The sequence below is a fragment of the Triturus cristatus genome, chromosome 2_2 (assembly GCF_964204655.1).
Source record: "Triturus cristatus chromosome 2_2, aTriCri1.1, whole genome shotgun sequence".
NCBI lineage: Eukaryota > Metazoa > Chordata > Amphibia > Caudata > Salamandridae > Triturus > Triturus cristatus.
Window position 1 is genome coordinate 358,839,862 of NC_140582.1, and position 20,670 is coordinate 358,860,531.

Consider the following 20,670-nt stretch of genomic DNA (forward strand, 5'->3'; position numbering starts at 1 on the left):
GTTTATTCAGTCTGCTGTCACTGGAAAGTTTCAAGACTATAGAGAAGTGTGAGGAGTCAGGCGCAGAGCCTCTATAAAGTTAGTGATGTGACTTACCATATTCTTTTTATGTGCATTTCGAAGGGGTGAAAACATATTTCTTATAATCTCCTCTATGTCTCAGATATCATTATTATCTCCATATATAACACATGGAATTCTTTGCCAGCCACAGATTCCTGGTGGACTATTCAATTTGCCTTCCCATCCATCACCCAATTCTGCACTGCCACACTTATCCTTCAAAACCTTAGTGTAAGGAACTCCCTAACTCCCATCGATCGCAGTGTCTTGTTTTATTGCGCTTCCTACTAAATCCGTCTTGCCTCTCTCCTTGGTGCTGTGTTTCTCAAAATTGAAACATGTGGTATTTTACCCCGCTAAATTATAAATACTTTTTAGCATCAGCATCGGTATTCGGTTAGCTTGGTCTCAATGACTGAATTTGGAGAATTTGAGGGTGGAAACCACAGTACTACATGCCTGTCTGCCCCTAACGGTGCCACGTCCACACCTCTCCCATCACCAGTGCGCTAAATCGGTGCCAAAGCTACCAGCCCCTACATTTTCAATTTCACTTACAGCGGGTGCTGATACCCTCCCCGTGGAGATGTTCAGAAACTTTGGTATCAGGCCCTCAACCGTGTGTCTATAGGCAGTTCAATGCTTGTAAATGCAGAAGTGTGGGGCTGTAACTGAGCAAAAAAACATTTATTTTTAAACCACTTTTATAGGCGTTCCAAATGTCCTAATATTCTCTAGCAATATATTCAATTTCCAAAGAAACAGAGAATTTAAACATTGTTTCAGTAGCCCCAAACAATTCACATTGTTAAAATAAGAGAATGTAACGCTCTCCCACATCTGAAACCGCCTCTTTCCTGTGGAAGGCAACATTTTCCCATTCTCAATCAGAGTCCTCTGCACTCATACAGGTTTTATACTGTAGAAATAAATTATGAGATTGCATATAAAAGATCCCCCAGTAAACAATGCGACGATACCCTTTGTTGCTCTCTGACTAAAACTCTGAGCATGTTACAGCTCCAGGCAGGAAGCATCTGTCACAGCCAATGCACTGTTTGCTGGCTGTGCCCAATGTTTACAGTTCTGCTTTTCGTGTTTAATTTATGATGCACATTACGGCTCACCCTAATAATTGTGTGTTGCTCAGCCTGGGGTAATGGTGATTGCTTGTTGCTATTTATTTGAATTGATAGAATGCAGCTAGAAAAGAGCTGGCTTGAAACAACGTTGTAATTCATTTAAAACGCATGGAAAAGAGTGTGTTCTTTGCTGTTTTGGTTCATGTTCTCTGCCGTGATACTAATGTGTGTTCTTTTTCCTAATTATGCTGCCTCAGATGATGGTGAATAGGACGACCGAGGTACAGAATCATGAGATTACTGTAATATTTTACCTGTCCTGTTGTTTAACGCTCCCTGCTCCTCTGTCCTCAGCAAGAAGTATTGCATATATATGGCTTCATCATTAGTATGCATATAGATGCAAAACATGCAAGAGGCAGAGTCATTTCAGTAATCTCTTTTCTTCCTAAATCCCATGCCCAGCTTGATTTCCCAACTTTGCATACCTCTGTAGCTGTGGTTCTCTGCAGGACTTAGTTAACTGATGTTCTAGGATAATGAGCGATTCACCCGGATGAATATTTTCTTTAGCAATTTCAGGAGTATTTGCTTGACCTTAGGCAGTTTTTTGTTAGAAGACTTCCCATAACGCCTCAGAACAACAAGCTAAGCAAACACCACCACCACCAAAGGGCCCTAATCAGCAAAGTTCAATGGTTGGACAAACTACGCCCATAGCGGGTCCGTGGACGAAGTTAAAACCTAGAGGAATAATTTTTTTAATGCTGTACTGTCAATATTTGTGGTTGATTAAGATATGATTCCTTTTGCAGACTAAGAATTCCATACATTTTAGATATTTCTTAGGCATGCTGTCCATTACCAACATGTTTTGACTTGAAACTTCTGAACTAATCCAATGTTACTGTGTTCAATCACACTGGCCCAAGCAGAAGGTTGCGTGGTGAGGACATTGGTCCACACCTAAAGTCATTTGGGAACCAATGCCCTATCTTACGTGGTGTAGAATACTTTGAGAGATTGAGATATTTTTACTTCGGGCTGCCTGAACAAACCTAACAATATGCTTACCAAAAGGGCCAAAATATCACTAAATGAACATTTGCTAAGAAAGTGTAACACTTAGGGGCCGATTCCGATCCGGGTCGGAAGGGCACCGAACACGATCCGGCCGGAAAAACTACGAGCCGTACGCGTGTTTTCTGCCTGACTCGTACAGCTGTACAAGCGAGCAAGTACGATGCGAGCTACGTGAAATTCACCGACCGAGTCGTTTCCGGGTCCAAACCGCTCCTTACGTCTCGGTCGTAAGCTAACGATGGTGTGCAATGGATGCGGATTACGACCGAGCCAGTATGATGCACGCGTCGGACAGCCTGTGCAAGCCATAGTGTCCGGCTCGCAAAACGTCCGGGTGGTTGCCTTTGGGGGTCCGCGTCGGACCCCCTGTCACCCGCAGCCATACCACTCGGACACAGGGGGAGACCCAAGGGTCCCCCCAACATAGGCATGTACAGTGTGAATGGCACCGACGCGTACCCACTGTAGGGGCGCCCTTGCACGAGACACACCCATTCAGTCAATGGGAGCCCATGTACGCATCGTACGACCGGCTCCCATTGACATCTATGGGAGTCCGACCGAACTGAGTCCGGCAGCATATGGCCGCATTGTACTTGCTCGGTCGGACTGCAGGACTCCGGCTCGGTCGGAAAACACTCTGGATCCGGCTCGGTCAGAGTGCTTTCTGACCCGGATCGGAATCGGCACCATAGTCGGAGAGTTCCTGCAAGCTAAGACATAATATTATTTTTTATAAGTGCTGTTACAATTGGCCTTTGTCTCAGCCATGTTTCAGAAGATATTTCAGGTACTTGGTATAGAAAAAAGGGCTATATGTGCACTCCTATCCTGAATGCCTGGTTTTGAAAACCTGTAGTTGGAAAAACCTCAACTTAAAAAAATATAAATAGTGTTTTCCATCCATAATTTTACATGCTTTTACTTGGAGAACAGTGTGCTGCATACAGTATTTTATTCAGGGTGAGCATGTGGAAGGTGATAGTTAGTGGTATACTGCCTAAATTTGGTCTACAGATACCCAGGGTTTTAAGGAATCACACAATACATCAAAGTAATATTAAAATATGCATATTTTGAGAAGTATATTTCAATTAAATGCACACTATGACTACAGGCTCTGCTTCTCTCAAGCACTTTCTTATTTTTGTTTAATTCTATGAGGAGTCATTTAACTTTTGATTGCGGGGTGCAATACATTTGCATTGTTGTCATGTTTGCCGCCTCAGATCCTTATAAACAGCGCTTACAAAAAATCTGAAAAAACACTACATAAAAATTCTCTGTGCAATCTTGGACACAATTCAGCTTTAATGGAGACTGTGGGGCTTATTTACAAGCCCCTTGCGCCACCCGTACGTCACTTTTCCCATGTTAAAAATGACGCAAAAGTGGCGCAAGGGGCTTGTAAATAAGCCTTGTGTGTGCTGGCGAGCATACTGTTCCATATGCTACAGCATTTTTGTTTTTTTTGCATTTTGCCCATTGGGTCTTGCAGAATGGATTTCGGTGGTCTCCGATTATGTGGTGTCAGTGCTACAGATAAAGAAAAGCCCTTCTCCAGAGGTCTATATAGGATGACATTTTGGCATTTCTAAAGATCCAGGTCTCCCTAAGGCACATTTTATTGGACCAAGCATCACCTTCAAGCGCTTTGAAGATTTGTTACTTTAATTCGATGCTCAAAGGCTTTAAGAAGAACCTCGAGCTGGATATAGCAGACAAATTCCCATAGGCGTGTAGGATAAGATGCCGCAAAGGGAAGGGAACACCCTCTTAATGGTGTGACTCAGAATTTCTGAGTGAACTGGATCAAACTCGCTATCTCTCCCTCCCCGTCTCACCCTGCTGCTGGCATTCCACTGCATCAAACTGTGTGCTTTCTGTCAGGTGTCGCTTCCACCTCCTCTGAACGTCATGGTCGCCTAGCAACCAACTAGCATCACCACATTGCTGCACAATTAAAGTATATTGAAGGCTCGCACAAGTAGCAATGTGCGCCAGGACACCCCCTTCCATCCCTACTCCTCCACTCCATGTGCTGCAGAGAGGGACTGTCAGAGCAGATAGCTTGGTAGATTTTGCATAAATAGTCTGTGTTCAATATCAGCGTTATGATAGATGTGCACAGCGTGGCTGTGGTATATGACATGCTGAAATTATGATGTTCCTGTAAAATGAACAATTGGAATGTCTTTGGCAAACATAAGTAGTTCTCTAAGTACCAAAAGTAATACAGCCAGTTACAATTCCTGAACTGTTACTTATAAATACCCACCAGACACGTATAATTAAAAGTAAACACATTGGGCGGAATTTTGTAACATCTTGTTTTGTTACAAAGGATCTTTTGCCACCACTATTTATCAGGGCTTTCAAATTATTGCATATAATATTCAAGTTTAAATCATACAATCCCCAATGTGGAGAGGTGTGGGGACAGAGCGGCCGACTCTGGAGTGCAGGGCTGGCGATTGGATCCCTGGCGCTGGTGGCATCTCAGCTCAGCATCATGTGACTCTTGGCAATAGCTCACTTCATTTACCCAACGGCCCCCAGTGCCTGGATACCCTTATAGGTGATAGGTTGCACTTTACAAAACTGGAATTAATTAATTACCTTCAGGATGAGCCAATGTGAGAAGTAATTCAGTGCTCTGCTATTGGTTACATTTGAATACCTTTTTCATTGGTCCTCAAACGCAGAGTCCTAAATAGTCACCTACCATCTTATGGTATTGCACATGGGCCTGTTTATCTCCTGGACATCTGGGGCCGTATCATGATCAGGTGCTGTATGCAGCACACAGAATCAGACTGTGGGGCATATTATCAAGAACGGTGTTAAAATTATCGCTACTTTAGCGGCAGGAAACTGCCGCTAAAGTGGCGATAATGGGCTTGAGAATATGCCCTTGAGAATTCCAATAGAAGCCCATGTTCAGAGAAGCGGCGATAAATTTAACGCCGTTCTTGATAATATGCCCCTGCGTGTTACTTTTTTCTGTCTACGGCACATATATTAACTGAGAAAGTTAGTGAATGGTTTTCAAACACCAGAGCTCAGAAACTCAGATGCAAGCCCTGCCGTCAGCATTATGTGCACTAACTCGATGATATTTCAAGTTAATGTAAGCTCTGTACATGTGAGAAACACCCATTCTGTATCGGCGCAGCACAGAAAGCGGGATCATGATACACCCCCTGGAGCTTAAGCTAATGCTCAAAAGTACTTTTTCTGATACTTACTATATTATTACCCATGCCAATAGGTTTAGACCTGGTTTTTCTAGGTGGAGAAAAGGGTTAGATTACTGGGTAATTTACTACATTCATTGGGCCTAGTAATTGCACATGCCTCACCAGACTGAGAGGTCGAGGAGAGGAACTGACCCCCCTTCCTAATATTTTCAAAAGACTTGACTCAGTTGAGTAATATGTAAAACATTGTTATGCCAATTAGTTCGCACAAACAGATTAGATTTGGAGGCACACTTTGTCGACACAGAGGCAAATTTCCTGCCCTGCAAGTCTTTTCTCAGACTATTGAGTACATTCTACTTCCTTCACATTTAAACTATGGGGCATTAGAAGTTTTGTCACTTTAAATCGCATCTGAAAGTTTGCTACAGAGCAGTGCTCCCTTGCTGCCCCTGTTTTATGGAGGCTTGGGCTTCCCTGAAGATCCTTCCACATGACAAAACTTCCTTTCAGAGCTGGTGTCCCTTTGCAGAGAATGTACATTTCAGGTTCTGTTCCTGAACCAAGATTCATGTAGTTGTTAGCTTGGACACTGACAATCTAATTCTTGATTCAGTCATTTAGTGGATTAACATGCCACAGAACAATTCACAGTAGAAATTCAGATTACAATGAGATGTTAAGCATGTGCACTGCACTCTCCCAGTGCCTACTCAAGTCAACGTCATCAAGTGACTACATCTGCAGGAGTTTGCTTTAAGTTTATACACAATGGCCAAAGCCCAAGGTTATCTATTACAAGGAAGGACAAAAATGCACAGGTTTTTTTGGGGAAGAAGAGTTGCCCAGGTTGCTCTCCTTAAGTCCTAAGGGGCATATAAGCAAGGGCCAGTGATAATTATCGGTCAGTGCTCTTAGCGTGAGGATAATTATCGCCGGCCAACTCTGAATTTTATCACGGAGATAGCGTGCTATTAGCAACGCTTATCTCCAAAACGATAAAATTCAGAGCGCAAGCTGCCAAATATGCGATTATCGCTGGAAATCCAGTGATAATCACACAACTTTTGGTGATAGCTTGCTGATATGGCCTCACATACTTAGCCTTGATATCCACCTTCCATAGGATATCATGGCTAAGTCAGTTTCAAAGCCGGCGTAAGGAAAGTAGCAATAAGAGAGGTTATCGCTACTTTGCTTGTCGCTATGCTGCTTTGCGTGAGGCTTGATAATAGGATAAATGTCGCTTAGCTACATTTCTCCCGTTATCCCGGGGAGGAACGCCCACTTTGCATCTCATTAGCGATGCAAAGATTGGCGTTAAGGGAAATGGCGATAAGGCAAGGTTTCACGCGATAGCGTGACCTTGCTAATCAGGCGATAAAATTATCACCGCTTTTCGTCCGAAAACGGACGCAAAAGAAGCGATAATTTTTTATCCCCTGCTTGCTGATATGCCCCTAAAACTCTCTGAGGCTGGAACACAGCTCGCCAAAATGTCACTGGAAATCATGGTGACATGTTGCTTGTCCTGAACATGTGAGTAACCCTTGAATTTGTGTGTCTGAATATAATGTACAACATAGCATCTGACATAAATATCCTGTCTCCAATATTGTTTACAAAGAAATTGACCCACAGTAAATAGATTTCCGATTACTAACTCCAATGGGGCCATATTTTTGTAGGCGATATTTAGGACATGATGTTTATGTCCACCGTATTCTGACAACAATATCATGGTACCAAACTCTTTTGAAACACACCGGAGCAATACGGCGCCCCCCTGCTGGTGGGTCCCTAAATAACTGCCTACTCTTATTGTGATCTAGAACTGTTGTGGGGTGAAGCTTCAAAATTAAATACACAGTTCTAAGTTAATAAAACATGCTCGAACTGAAGTGAAACATATATTTTATCCATGACCAAAATGTTGCCTTAACCAAATACATTATTAAAGCTATAAGACAAGCTAAAATATAGTCTCTTACCGTAAAATGTCATAAGCTTGTCTTTAAAGTTCTTGGAAAAGGTTTTTGCCTGTATGCAGCCAATCCCTACTGTAGTCTAGGATGACATTCTTGAGGTCTTCGGACCCTCCAGGGTAGGCCTGCTGCTTTTACCGGGTGATACATATTTCTACCCTTTGGTTGGGCTGCTGGTGGTTTTGTGATTATATGCAATCTCGGGTTATGTCCCTTTAATTGCTCATTGCTGCAGCTCTTGAACTAATGACATGCCTTATTGCTTAAGTGGGACACATGACATCCTCTGGAATGCTACATTCTAGAGTTCAGATTTTGTGGGTTGGAATAGGTGGCGAACCCTACCACTTTTGATCTAGAACAACGGAGCACCAAAGGAGTGTGCCCCTCAGGTTATGGTTAACCAATCCTACTTAAACTAGCAAACGCTGTATCACAATCTTTCAAATTTCACATTCGAAGTTGGACGGAGTTGGAAACTACACACTTTGCACAGTTTGCAAGGTTTGTATGTTTACCATATCACAGTCCACTTCCAAGAAAGTTTTCCTGCAGAACAAAAAAACTGTTTTTCAAGAGAATTTTCTCTCAAAAGCCTTGTTTTCTGAGAGAATTCTTCTAAAAGTGGAGTTCCTATTGAGTTTCTTCCCTGGAAACCCACCTTTATTTACAATTCTTATTAATATTCTTTTCCAGACTTTTAAAAACTTTGTGCAGTTTACAACACTGCATTTTTGAGTGGTGGAGGATCACAGAGGTCAAAGACAGACCTCAGGGCACTCTTACTGAAATCATCTTCACCTCTTAAAGGGGGCATCCCTGTATCATGGCATCTCTCAGGGAAATCCTTTCTTGATAGCTTATCTCTAAAGCTTGGTTGTTGTACATAGAACTTTTCTACTGAGCCAGACTCTTGGTTAGATAGTTTTGTACATCAAAGCATGTGCAGTCACTTGCAGAAAAACACACTTGCAGCTCTGCAATAGTAGTGACACAACTCTCTTATGGCAGAGAGAGAATGTAGTCTAACGGCTAGGGCGGTCGACCTCGGAGCTGCGGAATAAGGTTTGAGTCTCAGCAGGGACGCTCAACATTCTGTGATTCTGGGCAAATCACTTAATCTCCCCTTGCCTAACAAAAATGAATGTGCCCGTCTGTAACGCAACTGGTGCTCATGTAAAGCGCTGTGATACCTTTGGGTCTAGTTTGCGCTATATAAAACAAAACAAAAGCATGCACTGCAGGTCCACTTAAACCAAATGGCCGTCCTTCAGTCTCCACTAACAGCTGAAGAGGGTCAGGGACGCCATTTCCTGCTCTCTGCTCTTCTCGATCTGTTCCTACCAATCTTACCTCTCACCACTGGCTGCATGACCTGGATGTCCTAACAGATCTTTTTAAGTTTTTGCACGACTTAACTTTTATTTCGGATACCCTCTGCCCAGTGGGACTTAATGCCAAGCTGTGACACCGATCTCTTAACCCTAACATCTTGTGATCAAATATTGCCGCTCTCAGTGTGTGACCTGTTGTGTTTCTGTCTTTACTTCTTTGTAGAGTGGTTTCACCCCGCTGCACATAGCTGCCCACTATGGAAATGTCAACGTGGCAACGCTCCTGCTGAACCGAGGCGCCGCTGTGGACTTCACTGCCAGGGTAAGCTTCCCATCTCTTTTCTTTTTGCCTGTTCAGACAGCCGCGTCGGGGTTTGGGTACACACATTCCTGCTCAGTGTGCTACCTGTCTGCTGGGAAGCATCCAAGTGTTCATGGAAATCTGCAAATTCTTCAGGAGCTTAGCAACAGGTCATTATTAACAATTAGACACCGCGGCTCAGCCAACCTGAAGACACCCCATGCCCCAGGTCTCAGCCACTTCAGCTCACTGAGCAGGCTTGTCTCGCAGCCAGAGTTGACTTTCTGAGAAATGTCCCATTCCTACTTCCACCCCTCCGTATTATACATTGAAAAAATGACAAAACACACATTTGATAGAAAGTGAAAAAAATGTTGTTACTTGATTGTAGTACTCAAGAAAAGCGCAGGTTGCATTGGGTATTTAACAGTAAATACACTGTCATATTTCTCTTGATCAATAAATACTGCAGTGTCTATCACAGGAATTTCAATTTGAAGCTCACTTTAGTGAGCATTGAATTACAAATATTTCTGACGCTGCTGATACTATTAACAATTAATATTTCGCAAAATACCATTTTACGAATTGCTAAATGATTTCAATGTCGATTCATTCTCTATTGTGCATCACGGTAAAAGCTACGAACTGATGTCTACAGCTTTCTATCTTATAGCTGTACCAAGCAGCATTCTTAAAACCTAACTTTAATGTTGACATATATCCGTCAGTTCAGCATCTGAGGCTGTTCCCATTTCAATTTAGCTACAAAGACTAAGAAAGGGATATTTCTGTGTTTAATTATTTATTTATACAATTTGTATAAACACGCTTTTGTAACCTGAAGTGAGGTCATACTGTATAAATGTAAATAAAAGGTTAAAAAACAGGCAATCTAAATGCTGAGCTAGTAATTAAAATAAGGACATAAAAATGCCCTCTGAGATGCAAAAACCATGAAGACAAAGAGATGAGTAAAATGGACTACCGAGTTCTCAGGGACTCAGAGGCAAACCTATTTTAACTGGAAATCAGAACAATTATATACGAGGAAAGGGCCATTTGAAAACCTATATTCCTGGGGTCAAAAAAATATTAGTAGAATGGGTCATAACCGTATTTAAATTTGATTGGCACTGCTTAAATGGGGAGGTGCCCCACAAAAAGCCATATTGGAAATATTTTTTTTTCTCCAGAAATTGGGGTTAGCCATTTGCAGAATGTTCTTGGAAGCCCTCTGGTCTCCAGAATGGGTCTGAATCTCCAAGGCTGTGCTATGTGACTCAAACTCAAAGACAATAGTGAAGAAGTAGGCAGTACACTGTAAACTAGGTGATGTCATGAAGTATTCAAGTTCCAGTAATTAAGCAAGTATCTCTATTCAGAATAGTCTTAGGAGCTGCAAGGGATCAAGCATGTCAGCAGTTGAAATTGTCTTGGCATTGCCACATCTGGGCATGCCTCAAACCTGCTCACTGGGTCTGAAAATACTGCAGGTGAAGTATGACTTATTCCTTTAGGAACGTGCCTTGTTATGGCAGCTCTAGTGTCATTTGTGAAGTTATTTTGATAATAAGATAGGAATTAAAAACGAACACATTAGATTTCACCAAAGGGCTCGTGCACGACGGAGGAGCCTCTTTTCCTTCTCAGAAGACTGAATAATTGAGAACGTAGTAAAACAACCCTTCTGTTAGTAAATTGATTTATCCTGACTCACTTCAATTTAGTCAACATTCAGGTTACTAATGATAAAGATATTTATTTTGTATACCTGGAGAATTTAACTCTAAAATACAAACTATCTGGGTTACATTTTGACTGTAGTGTCTAATTGAGCTATGCATAGGAATATCTGCATGAGAGTCTATCATGTCCTTCCTTAACCCGGCACCATGAAGGCTGCATTTAACAAAGGGACTGGAACGAGGTTCTTATGAAATGTCTAAGCTTATGCCACTGGAGTGCATAGGTGGATTAGGAAGGAACCCAGTGAGAAAGGGACTATTGAATCCCACCGGAGAAAACTGGTTGCTTTAAGGGCAGGTTTTTCAGTACTGTGTCATCTAAGCCTACCATTAAAAAAAATTACCCATATGTGCTATGTGTGGTAGAGTTATACCCTTGGTCACTACACCTTCATTTGATCCCCATAATATATCTTCATATAAACTTTATTACCATTAAACCTAACCTGTTTTCCTGAAATTCTTCTACAGAACGGAATCACCCCCCTCCACGTAGCCTCCAAAAGGGGCAACACTAACATGGTGAAGCTTTTGCTGGACCGTGGAGGCCAGATAGACGCCAAAACCAGAGTAAGTGTTTACTCTTTGAGTGTTTTAAATTCTCCTCTCTGCTCTTGCCTTCTCAACCTATGAATACCAGCATTGATATATTCTGTGGATTACTGTGGCAAGTTTGACTTTTTCTGCTTCAGAAGCTTAGTGAAAGATGTAACTTTTATGGGTAATATATTACCAGGTTGTGTGATTTGTAAGTGACTTGATGAAAATAATATGCCATGCAGATAGCATACAAAAATTATGGACTTTGCCACATTTTTTTTATGGATGACAGTAACACATTGAACTTTATGGCAAGCAGGGTATCATGGAAAGGAAGAGAAAAAGGTAACAAAGTCACAGAGGTGTCAGGTCTGTAGCTCTAAGATACACACGCTTAACTCGCCCCAATTATGCCTACATCACCATGGTGAGAAGAACTTTTGTGGTTATTTTGCTGCAGGTCAGTTGCTGCAGTGATTTATTGTTATTTTTGCTTTGTGTCAGGGGGGAGGCCCTCGCATGGATATTTTGTGGGGTCAACTTGCTTCCACCATTGCTGCTTGTGCTGCCGCAGCAGCACTTATCACTCTCCTCCTTCTTTTGTTAAGCTATCCAGTTCTCCGTGCTGCTTCCCCCTTTTTGCTTTTCTGCTTCAGGTCATGTACCTGATCTGACTTATAGCCAATCAGCCAAAGGATGCACTTGGACTGAAATAGGCCTGGGGCACTAAAACAAAAGTGACCGCCATAAGTGAATTAGACAGCTAAAAAAGTGCCCCATGTTTGCAAATTGAGGCTGTTTTGAACTTGTAAGGGCAAGCTGTAAAGTGTTTTGCAAACTATGGGAGACTGCATGGATTTGAGCTTGCTGCAGGCATTACTTGTTTTAATAACAAGAAAATCAACAGTAACAAGCATTGGTAGTGCGTGGGTTTCTCCTATGTAAATAATAAAGAGCTGTTTTCATTAATCATCATCCGGGAGAAGGAAAGAGCTCGCTGACAAATAACATGGGAGCTGAGAGGATGTGGCTCAGGGGCCAGAGCTGCTGACTCGAGAGCTGGGGATCGCTGTTCAGGTCTTGGCGGCACTGCACAACATCCTGAAAATTCTATGCAAATCACTTAATCTCTCTGGGTGATACATTTTTATATAAATATGCTGCAATAATATAAGCTAAAACTGTATGTAAATTTAGTTCCACTAATGCGGATGTTAATAGTATTTCAGCGGTGGGAAACTGATAAGGGAAGCAGACGAGAAACAAGCATTGGTGAATGCAGGAAAATATGCTACAGCCAATAGAAATAGTGGAAAGGTAAGTGGCACCCACAGGAACCAATGAGAAGCCAGGAAAGAGAGGAGGCGGGAAGTAATTCCCTTTTAAGTTTATATTAAAAACAATAGATTTCTCAAGAACACTGCAGGCGAAACCTAAAAACCGTCCTAGCAGACCATAAAACAGGTCCACAAACAGCTAAAAAACGGCCCACACACTGGCCTGTCAGATCAGCCCTTCAGGCGCTGCCTGATTGCCCCATAGGCCAGTCCGATTCTGATTCAACCTCTCCATCCAGGTTTGATGCCTTTGTCACATCAGCTCCATCTGCTGCAGTTCTATGTAGTCTAATAAAACTGCAGTGAAACTAACATAGCATACGCTGCAAGTAACCTCTTACCAGTTATACATCTTAAAAGTGCATCCTAGTAAAAAAAACCAGCATCATAGAAAATTATGTTTGCTAGTTTTATATCACCTGAAGTATTTGATACGGATTCGCTCACAACCAAACAACAGAATGATAATGAACACCCCCACTCTGCAGTACTATATGCTTACATGCATTGGTTTTCTGTGGCCCAACATTGTGTGCTATGTCTGCTATTGAAGTCCCCTTTGTTTTGTTGTGAGTGTATTTTATGTGTTGTCCTTGTACCAATATTTATGATACGTGTTCTTGGTATCCTTTTTCCTTTTTTCTTGTATTGTTGCATGCCTTATGCTTTGCTGTGGCCGCGGGTATGTACTGTAGGGCACTCAGCAGGTATGTTGTTTGTTGCATGTTATATGTGTTGTACTCGTAGGTTATAACATATCATTGGTTTTTTATTTCCATGAATCACCACTAGGAAAAAAGACTCGATTCTGACAATTTAAAGAAAATTAAAGTTCATGGTCCTTATGTCATTTTTCCCCTTTACTAACTGCGTGATGTTCCTTTGTCTCAACTCTCGCATGCACTTTATCATCTCTTCCTTCCTCCTAGGAATATTGTCTTCAGCTGTGTAGAAATATACAGCTAGAGTAGCCAAAAGTCGAATCTTTTTTAATGGAAGTGAAAATGTGGTCTGGTAGCTGGTGTGCTAGTTGTGGAAATAGGGCTGGTGTTTCCAGCTTAGGTATGCGATTATTACCAGATTTTCGTAATATTCACATAACGTAAATGTTACTCTAAATGCATCTCATTTACGTGATCTAGGTCTATCCAGGCAATACGGCATGGATCCACCCACTGTGGACCTACATTGGACACTTGTGAATAAGGAGTTTAAGGTTCTTATTCCACATTTAACAAAATGTATGGGATTCTGGGCAAATCCCTTTATCACCTTGTGCAACTTCATCTTAAGCAGTGGTCTAAATTTAGCATTAAACACCATATTAAAAAGCATTAGATATGACAATTGTTTTTTATTGTTTTATTCTATATTGTAAATATATTCGATAAAACTAATAAAGAAAAAAAAGAAACATTCTGTTGCCTAAAAGTGGTGGCCATATGCTTACAACAGAAATTTGAAAATGAAATAACCAACATGTACAGTGTTAATAGAATAGTGTGGGTGCGTCTTAGCAGGCGGGTGTACTTAGATTAGTTATAGAAACCCATTTTCCCTATTGATTTAAGTCATAGGAACATATTATTCTTATTCGCAAAAATCGGTACTTTTAGCTTTGTTTTACTGTAATCGTGAAAGCATAGTTTAAACACAGAAGGATGACTGAAAGACAATAAGGATAAGGGATGGAAAAAAATAACATTGGTAAAGTAAAGTAAAGGTCCACCAGTAAAAGGGCATCAACCACAATGCAGGAGAGCCAAAAGCTGAAGAGGGCCGACCCATTGCCTCGAGCTATATGCTGTAGCGGTCGGAAACAGAAAGTGAAAGACATTTCAATAGAACTGAGGTTGAAGGGGCCTGACCCAAATCAACTCTATGTATGTCTATATTGAAGTATTTTTTAATTATTATTAATATTACATGAGGCTGTCAAGAGGCCTAAAGCTGTCTCTAGGGAAGACCCAAAAAGCAGACTTGAATAATTATATGTAAGTGTAAAGCTGCTTATTGAGGATGAGTTATATGAAGTGTGTCAGGTTGAGCAATATTTATTCTATTTTTGCACTACGTTAAGAATCTGCTGGTTCGTAATAGTACTATAAATTTTTTACAAATTAGACGCAAAACGTTTAATTGCTAGAAAGAGTTATAGGTCAGCATATTGCATTATATGCTAAACTCTCTTTACTATTCACCATGAAAAAGTCGTCCCTTGACTAAAAGTAACCCTTAAAAAGTCTTAGGTGTCACAAATATACCAACATTATTAGTACGGGCAAATCCTGTGTCCTTCATAATTTTGTGAATAACACTGCAAAACACAACTCTCATACACCAGGGCTGTAACAAAATTAAGCACCAAATGGCACACTTTGGGGAAGGAGGCTGTCCCTCAAAATGTAAATAATAAGTAATTATCGACGAATTGCATGCATGTAAAAGAGCTCCTTAACACCTTTGAAGGTCATTTAAAACTTTTAAACAAAACACCTTCTTGCTGAACTAAACACATTTTCAAGCCTTGTAGCACGCCATGACTTCTTCCTGTGTAACACAGAAGACGTTGAGCCTCATTTAGATGAGGGTAACAAACTATTGCCAAAATAGAGTGGAAGCCCCATCTGCCATCTTCGCTTGTATGCTGCCCTTTCAAGAGATAGGCTGAGGGGCCCAATAGCGAAGCCTCCTTTTACTCCATCATGAGGTCCATCATCAGGGATTATTGACACCAGAGAATTCTACTGGTCTTGGTATCTCATCTATTAGGGTCAATGCAACGTCATTTTCAGCGGTTACATGAAAAACGGTTTCAATTATAACAGAAAACTCTCAGCACATTAGGTATACTTATCCTGGTGCTACTGGTATTGTACATGCTCTAGGGTATGTTTTCTGTACCCACACATGGTGGCAAACATTTTACCAGGGTGCATGGGCATAGTGGAACTGTGACTGAGACCATGTTGAAATATGGTGGGCTTCATTTGCCTTTGTGTTGGCGGTGTTGTCTCCTTCAGAGTGGAGAATTAGAACTTTAAATTATGCCCATGCTTTGTGTGTACCACAGTAAGTCGCTCTTGAAAATGGACTCATCTTAGATCTTAATACGGGCACAATTAGAACTGGGCATAAATTTTCAATTTCGATTGACAGTGCACCATTACCAATGTTCACAAAATCTGCATAAATCCAATTCCGAACTAGTGTGCAGGAGGAATTATTTCCATTTGGAATCAAGTTGAAAGTGTGTTCAAAGGGAAAATGGATTTCTACAAAGGTGTTATTATTTCTTTAGATTACTTAGCGCTTGTCACTTGTAGTAGTGGTTATAAGATAATGTGATTGCGGCTGACTGAGAATGATTAAGTTATGACTTTTTTATGTGTTTAACTTTTCCTTTTTTAGACTAATGACTAACTATTGTTTCCCATAAACCAATTTATCTTTGGCTCTGTTACTTTATTTGCTATCATCAACATGATTTTTGCGTTAGCGACTTTGCAGGACTCTTGTTGTAGTTGCCACATTTGTTAATGTTATGTGTTGATCTTTGAGATCTCCGTTTCTACAGAGATGATAGAGCAGGGGCTATATTTAGGAGTATCATGGGAGTCAAGGGTCAGGCCTTCAGGCATCTCAGGGTAGAGGTGAAGGAACAATAGGTCACCAACGAGAATGCAGCTGAAGCAGTGTAGTATTTCAAATGCATCTTAGAGATTGGAAATAAGAAGTTACCGTGGTAATCTCCACCAATATCATCCATCACCTAAAAGACTGCTGCCTAGTAATTTAGGGATCAGTTAGTTCCTTTTTAACATACTATCAGTGCTAATGCTGACCAACTTCAGACCCATTCACACCTTATCTACAGAAAAGGTTCACTTTTCTCCTCTGAGGCTGCTGATGTATCTCCTTCGCCCATTGTCTGATCTTGCTATATTGTGAAGGAGCAGTAAGTAGTGGTACTTGTGGGACACTCTTCTGGGGTAGGCTTGCTCTCCAGTCTGCTTGCATCCATGCAGCATTGGGTGAAGAGCGCATGCCTCACATGGTCTATTACTCTATTGCTATTTAAGGAAGACTCTCCAACCCTGCATTCCTCGGTGGTCTCCTGGCACACCCAAGCCATTCATAGAAGCCATCTCAACCTTCAACAGCCTAGACTTTGACAACGGAGGCATGGACATGAGCAGATCAACCAATACTATTTAAGGACAGTTGCTGCTCAGCTGATGTCACTGATGTGCCTAAGACAAGCTCTTTTGTTCCAGCCCATGCTGAATTAGATCAATGAATTTCTTCATGCTATCCAGAAGTCATGGATCTGAGGATGGCATCCCAAACCCCAAGTTTTGTTAGTCTTTCATTCTGGTCTATCAACATTCCAGCACAGACTAGTGCTTTTTAGAGAACATTGTGGAACGGAGTGGACTAGTGGCACTCAGCCACCCCAATCTTATTATTCTGGGGAGGAGGGTTTACCAATTCAAACTATTGCCAGCTCTCCAAAGATTGTGAACAGCTTGGATGTGCTCAGCTAGTAAAAGATTCTTCTCAAAAAGGGGGCAATAACTTAGATCTTTTATTCTGTAAACACCCCTCCACCATCTACAACCTTAGGGTCACAATCGTGTTTTGGTCTGATTGTTTTCTGATTGACTTTTCACTCACCTTACCGACTCGGAATAAGGGAGTCATGTGTACCTCTTTTTAATCCAGTAGCAAGAGATGGCTTAAGGTTGATATGAAGGTCTCACTCAAGCTCCTGCTTTTTAAAAGAGACCTTTAATTCATTTACATACTACATAAGTACTGACATCACATTGCTGCAATTATGCAATTATAACATATCCATTGAATCTCCTTTTCGACCTTTTTGTGGAACCAGCAGGTTCATGTTGTCCCTATTCAATATTCTGACATAGAGGTTCTTTTCTGTGTCACTGGTAAGCCTGCAGAGAGCTTTACTCATCCTGTTCCCTCCTCCTTGATTGAGAGACGATTCTGAAATAGGTGGTATAAGAATGAAAGGCGAGCCAAAAGATTTAAAATCGAACAAGCTGAATGACAGTGGCAGAGAGGTTATGCGAGTGCCTGTGAGCTCACCTTCAAGGCTGCTGTAGTCCATTATAAATCTTGCCTATATTCTTCTAATTGTAACTTCATACCGACTCAATTACAGCTTTCGTTCAATCCTTCTCAGGACCTTTTTAAAAATGTTAATGTATTTTTGTCATTTCGACACTCTGGAGACAGACATCCCTCTCTCCACTTCCTTCTGTGATAGCTTGGCCAAATTCTTTTCTTTAAAGACTGTTACATTCTATGAAGATATTAGGGTTGGGCATGATAATATCTCTTTTGCCGCAAACGATCTGCAATTCAGTCATCCCTCTTCTCCTATTGTCTGAATCTCGTCACTCACTTTGAAAAGCCCTATCAAGATTAATTCTACATTACTTGCCCTCATATCTGGCTCGCTGAAGGACCAATGCCGTGTGGCCTTCCAGAAACTCCTTCTCTCGTCTATAGACATCTAACTTAAAAATCCCTTAATACCTTTCTACAGTCTGGGTTGGTTGAAGAAGTGTCCAAAAGGGCATTAACACCCCTCTGCTCAAATAAATCATGGTCTTAATATAACTGATCTGAAAAATTATTATCCCATTCCCCAGCTGCTGGCTGTGGCCAGATTATGGAAAGAGGCTATGCTAGATTTCCTACCAACCTTCTGGAAACATCGGACTTGGCTCGATGAAGGACAAGCGGCATTTAGTCCAGAATATGACACTGAATTGGTTCATGTTTCTATTTTAGATGATTTCCACCCATCACACAGGACAGCTGCGGTTCTCCTGTTGCTAGACCTTTCAGCTTCATTTGGCACAGTCAAGAACGCCATCTTGCTAGACCATGTCGAAGCCACTGGGATGGAAGAGGGGGCTTCTCGTGATTCGCATCCTTGCTATCGGTCACAGTCCGTGTTGCTTCTCCTGCTTCGCTCTGCTGATATGGTGTCCACTTGTCAAGTCCTGCCGGCAAGGGCGCTCCATCATGGACATGGTCAATAATGAGGCCTTTTGCAGTATCTCAATCTTGCAAATTTCTGAGTGTTCAAACAGTCAAATGACAGCAGAGTCTGGGGAACTAACACTTAAAAAGATGCTGCATTTATTTGTGTTTCTTTTCTAATTTGTTTTTAAGTCCCTCTCTTGATGGAGAGCATGAAATGAAAAGCCTATATTTGCTGTTTGCCATCTCTTTCCCAACGAACACAGAGATATAGGGTGGGATCGCTTCCTTTCAAATTTTTGCTCACATTTCAAAATGAATAATGACATTTGGAAATATATATTTCCTCTACATGATGAAGTGTAAGGAGTCAGGGATTTAAAAAAAGCATAAGATATGCATTACTTTTATTTCTTATGACAAGCATACTTTTAAAAGCACTCATATATTATTTTTTTTAAATATATTTTTAGTTGTAACTGACAAAACTGCTGAACCGCAAATCATTGTATTTTTTTACATCATACACAGGTCTACTATATTATTGCAAAAGAATGTCGAATATCTTCACTCTTGGATATCGAGGCTCCTTTCACATTCTGACATTCTTGTCGGTGTGGGCTGTGCTTGGACAGGCTATAAAATGCTGAGTTGCCTTATGTTTTCGAAGAAGACTTTCTGTTGTGACAATGTTTATTAATTGAAACTATACATTTATATACTTACAGACTTTCAGTTTTGTTTGTCATCTTTACACATTTGAGAAGCACTGGCTTCTCAAGAGCAGCCTCACCAACTCACCAATCCTTACATTCAGACTTTCATGTTTGCCTGGTACACTGACACACTACCAAACAAGCACTGGCAAAGTACAGAGGGATGGAGAAGCAACAAGGAGACTTGGGAGGTTAGAAAAAGCTGAGCAGGGAGGGGCAGGCAAAGCAATGGACACACTGGGGAGCAACACAGAGAGCGCGGGGCAGGGATGTGAGGTAGAAAATAGCTTATGGGTACCCAGCAAGAATTTACATGCACTCCCATGGAGGGATGAAAGAAAAAATAAAGAAGTTCCCTGATGTCAGCCATTGAAGGATCCAAGACATCCAGTCAAAAGGATGGCACAGAAAGCACGCTGCAAGGGAGATACAAACACATGAAGAATAAGGAAGGCCATTAAATGAAAAAAAAGCAAATGAGATTGACAAGCCGGCCAACTGATGACAAGCAGTAGGCTGACACAAAGCCCACTGTAAGTATTGGTATTGTGCACAATCATTTTTCAGAAAAGACAGCTAAAAGCTGTCTGTAGGCAAGACCTAAAAAGGGTATCTTACTTTCTGCGTTTTATTGTTATTAGTAAGGCATAAGGCTCAACATGCTTAGATGGTGCAAATATAAAAGGACTTAGAAACACAACTCTAATATTTGGTTGGATACAATTATAGAAACACCTTTTAAGAATAGAAGCTCAGTCGCACAAGTGTTGATTGACTATAATTTACCTATGTTCTAAATATGATGGATATCATCAGCAAATGAGTAGTTATCTCACCGAAAATAACACAAATCAATGAATACACGTTTATCACAAAACACTTGTGATTTGCTAGTGAGTAAATGGTAGTGCTCCTAAGGATAGCCAAGGGCAGGTGGGTTCCACTCTTCCTCTGAAGGTAAGTGGACATCCACCGATCTGAATCGTATCGGCATCAGAAGGCATGAGTCATGACTAATTTGCAGGCTGACAATGCCTTTGCTCAGTGAGGGCTCTGTGCTTTGAGGGCAGAGCTCATCAACGCGTCCATAGTGCTTAGATATGTGACATAGCATAGAAACCCAGAGCCTTGCTCAGCTGGCATCTTCCCCCAATAGAGACAGATAGCCACCGCCTCACACACTAAAGGAAGATGTAGCGTACTGGCTTTGTATGGGATTTGAAGGCTTGGATATTGTGTGATTAGGGAAAATATTGTTTGCTG

The 20,670-nt window shown here is 41.3% G+C and overlaps 1 protein-coding gene across 15 annotated transcripts in view; it reads left to right on the forward strand.

Annotated features, from left to right (window-relative positions):
* The window catches only part of ANK2 (ankyrin 2), a 1,556,458-nt gene that overhangs the window by 1,069,359 nt on the left and 466,429 nt on the right, over window positions 1-20,670 (forward strand). For 13 of the 15 annotated variants that reach the window (XM_085641446.1, XM_085641452.1, XM_085641444.1 and 10 more), the window contains 3 exons: window positions 1,403-1,426; window positions 8,971-9,069; window positions 11,268-11,366. In XM_085641446.1, coding sequence (XP_085497572.1) covers window positions 1,403-1,426; window positions 8,971-9,069; window positions 11,268-11,366 — 222 coding nt within the window. The remainder of the gene's footprint in view (window positions 1-1,402; window positions 1,427-8,970; window positions 9,070-11,267; window positions 11,367-20,670) is intronic. The other 2 variants (XM_085641442.1, XM_085641453.1) reach the window with 1 other exon arrangement.